This window comes from Oncorhynchus mykiss, chromosome 26 (assembly GCF_013265735.2).
Source record: "Oncorhynchus mykiss isolate Arlee chromosome 26, USDA_OmykA_1.1, whole genome shotgun sequence".
Taxonomy (NCBI): Eukaryota; Metazoa; Chordata; class Actinopteri; order Salmoniformes; family Salmonidae; genus Oncorhynchus; species Oncorhynchus mykiss.
The window spans coordinates 42,106,948-42,117,888 of record NC_048590.1 but is presented as its reverse complement, the minus strand read 5'-3'; the positions used below and the strand labels follow the sequence as shown (position 1 = coordinate 42,117,888).

At 44.7% G+C, this 10,941-nt stretch overlaps 1 protein-coding gene across 6 annotated transcripts in view; it reads right to left on the bottom strand.

The window, feature by feature from the left end:
* LOC100136262 (TP53-binding protein 1) overlaps positions 1-10,941 on the bottom strand; it is a 65,083-nt gene that overhangs the window by 543 nt on the left and 53,599 nt on the right. For all 6 annotated transcript variants that reach the window (XM_036963907.1, XM_036963912.1, XM_036963909.1 and 3 more), the window contains 4 exons: positions 3,715-3,903; positions 2,934-3,028; positions 870-1,066; positions 225-361 (listed from right to left, as the gene is read on the bottom strand). In XM_036963907.1, coding sequence (XP_036819802.1) covers positions 225-361; positions 870-1,066; positions 2,934-3,028; positions 3,715-3,903 — 618 coding nt within the window. The remainder of the gene's footprint in view (positions 1-224; positions 362-869; positions 1,067-2,933; positions 3,029-3,714; positions 3,904-10,941) is intronic.

Here is a 10,941-nt window from a genome sequence, read left to right as displayed (position 1 = left end):
AGTGATCATCTTGAACTACTTGTTGTGTAGGGATCAAGATTAGAAACATTAGCTTGACAAAAATGTAACGCAGGAGAACAGAAAGTGGAAAAGGTGGATTGAACCCGTGACCTTCAGGGCTAATAAGTGTTAGGGGTGTTACCATACAGACACACCAACATGTTTGTTTTGATAGTTAATTTGCAAGCACAGTGCTGGGACAGGAGAACATGTATTGTACGTACCAGAGCTGTCCTTTTCTGCTTGATGCTGTCTCACAGAGGAAGCTCCACTCATCATCAGCAGCTCAGACCACAGCTCCGCCGGCTCCTCAAATACCAACAGGACCCGCAGGGCCTTAAACGGGCTGCAGCGCGGATGCCTGATCAAAATAAACAAAAGCACTCAATGCATTCCCCTCAGCACCAGGACCATATTCATTCAGTTTGAATGCAGGACTCTATAGCCACCGTGATTATTTGTTTTGACCTGCTGGTCATCTAGGAACAGTTGAACACATCTGGCACAAGTACTCTTAAAATCTCCACCTGGTACATCCAGAGGACTGGCCACCCCTCAGAGCCTGGTTCCTCTCTAGGTTCCTGCCTTTCCAGGGAGTTTTTCCTAGCCACGGTGCTTATGCATTGCTTGCTCTAAGGGGTTTTAGGCTGGGTATCTGTAAAGCACTTTGTGACAACTGCTATTGTTAAAAGGGTTTTATAAAATGTGGTTGATTGATAGACTGTGGATGCCATTATAATAGTAGACTACCAGTGTTTACATTTGTGTCACTTGAGAGGGCCGACTTAAATTGCCTGCATTAATATTCCTATATGATAGGGGCAGGTGTAGTCTGACAATTTTTGGACATAAACAACTACAATCCCCACCATTCCACTATGCGCTCGTCAGGGCCCACTCCGGCGGGCAGCAGGTAGTTCCTGTAGTTGAGCAGCTTGCCCTCCTTGCAACAGTCCCTCACCCAGATGTGAGACACACACGGCACACCACTGGCCACACACAGCAGGTACTTCCTGGTTCGGCTATGCTGGTCGGTGATCAGCAGGCTCTGATAGGCCGCCTTGCACTGCGGCGGGAGGGAATCACAAGAGAGGACACTTCACGATGGGCAATATTAGAAATTGTATATGTAGAAGGAAAGCTAAACATTGTATTCTTTTAGTGGAACAATTGAGGGAAGAATGCTGAAATGGAACTTGAACCAGGGACCTTTTGTTTACAGAGCAAGTGCACTACCTCCTGTGACATATACAGTTGAAGTCAGAAGTATACATACACCTTAGCCAAATACATTTAACTCAGTTTTTCACAATTCCTGACATTTAATCCTAGTAAAAATTCCCTGTCTTAGGTCAGATAGGATCACCACTTCATTTTAAGAATGTGAAATATCAGAATAATAGTAGAGTGATTTATTTAAGCTTTTATTTCTTTCATCACATTTCCAGTAGGTCAGAAGTTTACATACACTCAATTAGTATTTGGTAGCATTGCCTTTAAATTGTTTAACTTGGGTCAAACGTTTCGGGTAGCCTTCCACAAGCTTCCCACAATAAGTTGGGGCAATTTGGCCCATTCCTCCTGACAGAGCTGGTGTAACTGAGTCAGGTTTGTAGGCCTCCTTGCTCACACACGCTTTTTCAGTTCTGCTCACAAATTTTCTATGGGATTGAGGTCAGGGCATTGTGATGGCCACTCCAATACCTTGACTTTGTTGTCCTTAAGCCATTTTGTCACAACTTTGGAAGTATGCTTGGTGTCATTGTCCATTTGGAAGACCCATTTGAGACCAAGCTTTAACTTGGTCTCTGATGTCTTGAGATGTTGCTTCAATATATCCACATAATTTTCCTGCCTCATGATGCCATCTATTTTGTGAAGTGCATCAGTCCCTCCTGCAGCAAAGCACCCTCAACAACATGATGCTGCCACCCTCGTGCTTCACAGTTGGGATGGTGTTCTTTGGCTTGCAAGCATCCCCCTTTTTCCTCCTAACATAACGATGGTCATTATGGCCAAACAGTTCTATTTTTTTTCCCCATCAGACCAGAGGACATTTCTTTAAAAAGTACGGTCTTTGTCCCCATATGCATTTGCTAACCGTATTCTGGCTTATTTTATGGCAGTTTTGGAGCAGTGGCTTCTTCCTTGCTGAGCGGCTTTTCAGGTCATGTCGATATAGGACTCATTTTATTGTGGATATACAGAACACGTCTCCTTCTTGAGCAGTATGACTGCTGCGTTGTCCCATGGTGTTTGTTCAGATGAAAGTGGTACCTTCAGGCGTTTGGAAATTGCTCCCAAGGATGAACCAGATTTGTGGAGGTCTACAATTTTTCTTCTGAGGTCTTGGGTGATTTATTTTGATTTTTCCATGATGTCAAGTAAAGAGGTACTGAGTTTAAAGGTAGGCCTTAAAATACATCCACAGGTACACCTCCAATTGACTCAAATTATGTCAATTAGCCTATCAGAAGCTTCTAAAGCCATGACATAATTTTCTGGAATTTTCCAAGCTGTTTAAATCCACAATCAACTTAGTGTAGGTAAACTTCTGACCCACTGAAATTGTGATACAGTGAATTATAAGTGAAATAATTTGTCTGTTGGGAAAATGACTAGTCATGCACAAAGTAGATGTCCTAACCGACTTGCCAAAACTATAGTTTGTTAACAAGAAATTTGTGGAGTGGTTGAAAAACAAGTTTGACTCCAACCTAAGTGTAGGCTTCATCATAAACTTCCAACTTCAACTGTAGGTGCAGAGGATGTAGTGTGCCTACATACAGTAATGCCTCCCTACTGTCGCTTCTCTCTCCATATTCCATGAGAACTGACATGGCTGTAGAAGTGTGCTCATAGAAATAGAATTGCAGTGAAATGAGAGGCTTTGTCCCTCTAGTAATTCTCTCTCTATGGGTGTTCCATGTCACCTGTTCCTCGTTGAAGTCGTTGAGGATGAAGCCTGCTCCGGCCTCCAGCTGTGTCTCAGTGTAGCGTTTGTGATAGGGGGCCGTCTGCACATACTCTATTGGAGGGAAAGGACAACATAAAACATGTTAACATACACAATCAGAGAGATCTTTAGCTGTCATTTAGATAAACAAAAAAGGATGTCGGTGTCTCTTAAATGAATTAAATACATTTCATTGAGGCTGCACAGACCACTGTGGAAGACCTTTGCCTAAAACTAACCAGATTCCTGGGCAGAATTTTTACTTGATCCACACACTCAGTCATTTGTTTCTTGGAAGTTTCCCATTGACATCAATTATTAACACCAAAGTCTCAAAGTTAGGATTCCGCCGATTTATGAAGATCTGTCAAACTTTAACATTGGAATGAACATCAAATTAGAGACCCCATAATAATTCAAATATAAATGTGTGGCTCCCCCAAAAGGTCAAAGATTTCAATGTTGTGGACACCCAAAAGACAATGTATAATTTGAACACTGGAATGAACTATCCCTTTAAGGGGTGTTCCACAGTCTGGGAATACACAAGGGTCCCATCCAGAATCAACCCCTGGACCCTATGCATGTGGAGATCTGACTGGATTTGAGAGGTGTTTGCAATTTGATAGTACTATAGCTCCACCCTGTCCTCTGATAGGGCAGATGGAGTTTCACCATATTGCTTATACCAATCAAATCCTCTCCCATCTCCACAAGGGTTTAGGGGTAGATTTGGGATTGGGCCATAGCCTTCTCACCCTCCTCGCCATCGCTGATTGGCTGGTTGGTCTGGCGGTCGCTCTCTGATGATGCGGTCAGCATGAAGACAAAGCCCACGAAGAGAGATGCACTCTGGGGCAGCGGGCCGTGAGTCTCCGCCAGGTCACTATGGTCCCAGGGCAGGTCGGTGCCACTGCCTGAGGTGTTACACACACCAACCCGCTGACCTGTGGAGAGAAATGAATGGATGGACACATACAGACGCCCAATCAGAGACACATACACAGAGAGAGAGCGAGAGAGAAATAAAAGAGAAAGAGAGAGACGGCAGAAATTAGAACCCATCAATGAAACAGCTGGAATTGTGTATTTCAAGAGAGAAAAGGTCTATGAAGAAAAAGAGCTTTATAACAGACTGAGGAAGAACACAAACACCACCGGTGCAGTAAAACATGAGGTTCAGCCCTTCAAACACAACCAGTACAGTAAAACATGAGGTTCAGCCCTTCAAACACCACCGGTGCAGTAAAACATGAGGTTCAGCCCTTCAAACACCACCAGTACAGTAAAACATGAGGTTCAGCTCTTCAAACACCACCAGTACAGTAAAACATGAGGTTCAGCTCTTCAAACACCACCAGTACAGTAAAACATGAGGTTCAGCCCTTCAAACACCACCAGTACAGTAAAACATGAGGTTCAGCTCTTCAAACACCACCAGTACAGTAAAACATGAGGTTCAGCTCTTCAAACACCACCAGTACAGTAAAACATGAGGTTCAGCCCTTCAAACACCACCAGTACAGTAAAACATGAGGTTCAGCCCTTCAAACACCACCAGTACAGTAAAACATGAGGTTCAGCTCTTCAAACACCACCAGTGCAGTAAAACATGAGGTTCAGCCCTTCAAACACCACCGGTGCAGTAAAACATGAGGTTCAGCCCTTCAAACACCACCAGTACAGTAAAACATGAGGTTCAGCTCTTCAAACACCACCAGTACAGTAAAACATGAGGTTCAGCCCTTCAAACACCACCAGTACAGTAAAACATGAGGTTCAGCCCTTCAAACACCACCAGTACAGTAAAACATGAGGTTCAGCTCTTCAAACACCACCAGTGCAGTAAAACATGAGGTTCAGCCCTTCAAACACCACCGGTGCAGTAAAACATGAGGTTCAGCCCTTCAAACACCACCAGTACAGTAAAACATGAGGTTCAGCTCTTCAAACACCACCAGTACAGTAAAACATGAGGTTCAGCCCTTCAAACACCACCAGTACAGTAAAACATGAGGTTCAGCCCTTCAAACACCACCAGTACAGTAAAACATGAGGTTCAGTCCTTCAAACACCACCAGTACAGTAAAACATGAGGTTCAGCCCTTCAAACACCACCAGTACAGTAAAACATGAGGTTCAGCCCTTCAAACACCACCAGTACAGTAAAACATGAGGTTCAGCCCTTCAAACACCACCAGTACAGTAAAACATGAGGTTCAGCCCTTCAAACACCACCAGTACAGTAAAACATGAGGTTCAGCCCTTCAAACACCACCAGTACAGTAAAACATGAGGTTCAGCTCTTCAAACACCACCAGTACAGTAAAACATGAGGTTCAGCTCTTCAAACACCACCAGTACAGTAAAACATGAGGTTCAGCCCTTCAAACACCACCAGTACAGTAAAACATGAGGTTCAGCTCTTCAAACACCACCAGTACAGTAAAACATGAGGTTCAGCTCTTCAAACACCACCGGTGCAGTAAAACATGAGGTTCAGCTCTTCAAACACCACCAGTACAGTAAAACATGAGGTTCAGCTCTTCAAACACCACCGGTGCAGTAAAACATGAGGTTCAGCTCTTCAAACACCACCGGTGCAGTAAAACATGAGGTTCAGCCCTTCAAACACCACCAGTACAGTAAAACATGAGGTTCAGCTCTTCAAACACCACCGGTGCAGTAAAACATGAGGTTCAGCCCTTCAAACACCACCAGTACAGTAAAACATGAGGTTCAGCTCTTCAAACACCACCGGTGCAGTAAAACATGAGGTTCAGCCCTTCAAACACCACCAGTACAGTAAAACATGAGGTTCAGCCCTTCAAACACCACCAGTACAGTAAAACATGAGGTTCAGCCCTTCAAACACCACCGGTGAAGTAAAACATGAGGTTCAGCCCTTCAAACACCACCAGTACAGTAAAACATGAGGTTCAGCTCTTCAAACACCACCAGTACAGTAAAACATGAGGTTCAGCCCTTCAAACACCACCGGTGCAGTAAAACATGAGGTTCAGCCCTTCAAACACCACCGGTGCAGTAAAACATGAGGTTCAGCTCTTCAAACACCACCAGTACAGTAAAACATGAGGTTCAGCCCTTCAAACACCACCGGTGCAGTAAAACATGAGGTTCAGCCCTTCAAACACCACCAGTACAGTAAAACATGAGGTTCAGCCCTTCAAACACCACCAGTACAGTAAAACATGAGGTTCAGCCCTTCAAACACCACCAGTACAGTAAAACATGAGGTTCAGCTCTTCAAACACCACCAGTACAGTAAAACATGAGGTTCAGCTCTTCAAACACCACCAGTACAGTAAAACATGAGGTTCAGCCCTTCAAACACCACCAGTACAGTAAAACATGAGGTTCAGCTCTTCAAACACCACAAGTACAGTAAAACATGAGGTTCAGCTCTTCAAACACCACCGGTGCAGTAAAACATGAGGTTCAGCTCTTCAAACACCACCAGTACAGTAAAACATGAGGTTCAGCTCTTCAAACACCACCGGTGCAGTAAAACATGAGGTTCAGCTCTTCAAACACCACCGGTGCAGTAAAACATGAGGTTCAGCCCTTCAAACACCACCAGTACAGTAAAACATGAGGTTCAGCTCTTCAAACACCACCGGTGCAGTAAAACATGAGGTTCAGCCCTTCAAACACCACCAGTACAGTAAAACATGAGGTTCAGCTCTTCAAACACCACCGGTGCAGTAAAACATGAGGTTCAGCTCTTCAAACACCACCGGTGCAGTAAAACATGAGGTTCAGCCCTTCAAACACCACCAGTACAGTAAAACATGAGGTTCAGCCCTTCAAACACCACCAGTGCAGTAAAACATGAGGTTCAGCCCTTCAAACACCACCAGTACAGTAAAACATGAGGTTCAGCCCTTCAAACACCACCAGTACAGTAAAACATGAGGTTCAGCCCTTCAAACACCACCAGTACAGTAAAACATGAGGTTCAGCCCTTGAAACACCACCGGTACAGTAAAACATGAGGTTCAGCCCTTGAAACATCACCAGTACAGTAAAACATGAGGTTCAGCTCTTCAAACACCACCAGTGCAGTAAAACATGAGGTTCAGCCCTTCAAACACCACCAGTGCAGTAAAACATGAGGTTCAGCTCTTCAAACACCACCAGTACAGTAAAACATGAGGTTCAGCTCTTCAAACACCACCAGTGCAGTAAAACATGAGGTTCAGCTCTTCAAACACCACCAGTACAGTAAAACATGAGGTTCAGCCCTTCAAACACCACCAGTACAGTAACACATGAGGTTCAGCCCTTCAAACACCACCAGTACAGTAAAACATGAGGTTCAGCTCTTCAAACACCACCAGTACAGTAAAACATGAGGTTCAGCCCTTCAAACACCACCGGTGCAGTAAAACATGAGGTTCAGCCCTTCAAACACCACCAGTGCAGTAAAACATGAGGTTCAGCCCTTCAAACACCACCAGTACAGTAAAACATGAGGTTCAGCTCTTCAAACACCACCAGTACAGTAAAACATGAGGTTCAGCTCTTCAAACACCACCGGTGCAGTAAAACATGAGGTTCAGCCCTTCAAACACCACCAGTGCAGTAAAACATGAGGTTCAGCCCTTCAAACACCACCAGTACAGTAAAACATGAGGTTCAGCTCTTCAAACACCACCAGTACAGTAAAACATGAGGTTCAGCTCTTCAAACACCACCAGTACAGTAAAACATGAGGTTCAGCCCTTCAAACACCACCAGTACAGTAAAACATGAGGTTCAGCTCTTCAAACACCACAAGTACAGTAAAACATGAGGTTCAGCTCTTCAAACACCACCGGTGCAGTAAAACATGAGGTTCAGCTCTTCAAACACCACCAGTACAGTAAAACATGAGGTTCAGCTCTTCAAACACCACCGGTGCAGTAAAACATGAGGTTCAGCTCTTCAAACACCACCGGTGCAGTAAAACATGAGGTTCAGCCCTTCAAACACCACCAGTACAGTAAAACATGAGGTTCAGCTCTTCAAACACCACCGGTGCAGTAAAACATGAGGTTCAGCTCTTCAAACACCACCGGTGCAGTAAAACATGAGGTTCAGCCCTTCAAATACCACCAGTACAGTAAAACATGAGGTGCAGCCCTTCAAACACCACCAGTGCAGTAAAACATGAGGTTCAGCCCTTCAAACACCACCAGTACAGTAAAACATGAGGTTCAGCCCTTCAAACACCACCAGTACAGTAAAACATGAGGTTCAGCTCTTCAAACACCACCGGTGCAGTAAAACATGAGGTTCAGCTCTTCAAACACCACCGGTGCAGTAAAACATGAGGTTCAGCCCTTCAAACACCACCAGTACAGTAAAACATGAGGTTCAGCCCTTCAAACACCACCAGTGCAGTAAAACATGAGGTTCAGCCCTTCAAACACCACCAGTACAGTAAAACATGAGGTTCAGCCCTTCAAACACCACCAGTACAGTAAAACATGAGGTTCAGCCCTTCAAACACCACCGGTGCAGTAAAACATGAGGTTCAGCCCTTCAAACACCACCGGTGCAGTAAAACATGAGGTTCAGCTCTTCAAACACCACCAGTACAGTAAAACATGAGGTTCAGCCCTTCAAACACCACCGGTGCAGTAAAACATGAGGTTCAGCCCTTCAAACACCACCAGTACAGTAAAACATGAGGTTCAGCCCTTCAAACACCACCAGTACAGTAAAACATGAGGTCCAGCCCTTCAAACACCACCAGTACAGTAAAACATGAGGTTCAGCTCTTCAAACACCACCAGTACAGTAAAACATGAGGTTCAGCTCTTCAAACACCACCAGTACAGTAAAACATGAGGTTCAGCCCTTCAAACACCACCAGTACAGTAAAACATGAGGTTCAGCTCTTCAAACACCACAAGTACAGTAAAACATGAGGTTCAGCTCTTCAAACACCACCGGTGCAGTAAAACATGAGGTTCAGCTCTTCAAACACCACCAGTACAGTAAAACATGAGGTTCAGCTCTTCAAACACCACCGGTGCAGTAAAACATGAGGTTCAGCTCTTCAAACACCACCGGTGCAGTAAAACATGAGGTTCAGCCCTTCAAACACCACCAGTACAGTAAAACATGAGGTTCAGCTCTTCAAACACCACCGGTGCAGTAAAACATGAGGTTCAGCCCTTCAAACACCACCAGTACAGTAAAACATGAGGTTCAGCTCTTCAAACACCACCGGTGCAGTAAAACATGAGGTTCAGCTCTTCAAACACCACCGGTGCAGTAAAACATGAGGTTCAGCCCTTCAAACACCACCAGTACAGTAAAACATGAGGTTCAGCCCTTCAAACACCACCAGTGCAGTAAAACATGAGGTTCAGCCCTTCAAACACCACCAGTACAGTAAAACATGAGGTTCAGCTCTTCAAACACCACCGGTGCAGTAAAACATGAGGTTCAGCCCTTCAAACACCACCAGTACAGTAAAACATGAGGTTCAGCTCTTCAAACACCACCGGTGCAGTAAAACATGAGGTTCAGCTCTTCAAACACCACCGGTGCAGTAAAACATGAGGTTCAGCCCTTCAAACACCACCAGTACAGTAAAACATGAGGTTCAGCCCTTCAAACACCACCAGTGCAGTAAAACATGAGGTTCAGCCCTTCAAACACCACCAGTACAGTAAAACATGAGGTTCAGCCCTTCAAACACCACCAGTACAGTAAAACATGAGGTTCAGCCCTTCAAACACCACCAGTACAGTAAAACATGAGGTTCAGCCCTTGAAACACCACCGGTACAGTAAAACATGAGGTTCAGCCCTTGAAACATCACCAGTACAGTAAAACATGAGGTTCAGCTCTTCAAACACCACCAGTGCAGTAAAACATGAGGTTCAGCCCTTCAAACACCACCAGTGCAGTAAAACATGAGGTTCAGCTCTTCAAACACCACCAGTACAGTAAAACATGAGGTTCAGCTCTTCAAACACCACCAGTGCAGTAAAACATGAGGTTCAGCTCTTCAAACACCACCAGTACAGTAAAACATGAGGTTCAGCCCTTCAAACACCACCAGTACAGTAACACATGAGGTTCAGCCCTTCAAACACCACCAGTACAGTAAAACATGAGGTTCAGCTCTTCAAACACCACCAGTACAGTAAAACATGAGGTTCAGCCCTTCAAACACCACCGGTGCAGTAAAACATGAGGTTCAGCCCTTCAAACACCACCAGTGCAGTAAAACATGAGGTTCAGCCCTTCAAACACCACCAGTACAGTAAAACATGAGGTTCAGCTCTTCAAACACCACCAGTACAGTAAAACATGAGGTTCAGCTCTTCAAACACCACCGGTGCAGTAAAACATGAGGTTCAGCCCTTCAAACACCACCAGTGCAGTAAAACATGAGGTTCAGCCCTTCAAACACCACCAGTACAGTAAAACATGAGGTTCAGCTCTTCAAACACCACAAGTACAGTAAAACATGAGGTTCAGCTCTTCAAACACCACCGGTGCAGTAAAACATGAGGTTCAGCTCTTCAAACACCACCAGTACAGTAAAACATGAGGTTTAGCTCTTCAAACACCACCGGTGCAGTAAAACATGAGGTTCAGCTCTTCAAACACCACCGGTGCAGTAAAACATGAGGTTCAGCCCTTCAAACACCACCAGTACAGTAAAACATGAGGTTCAGCTCTTCAAACACCACCGGTGCAGTAAAACATGAGGTTCAGCCCTTCAAACACCACCAGTACAGTAAAACATGAGGTTCAGCTCTTCAAACACCACCGGTGCAGTAAAACATGAGGTTCAGCCCTTCAAACACCACCAGTACAGTAAAACATGAGGTTCAGCCCTTCAAACACCACCAGTGCAGTAAAACATGAGGTTCAGCCCTTCAAACACCACCAGTACAGTAAAACATGAGGTTCAGCCCTTCAAACACCACCAGTACAGTAAAACATGAGGTTCAGCT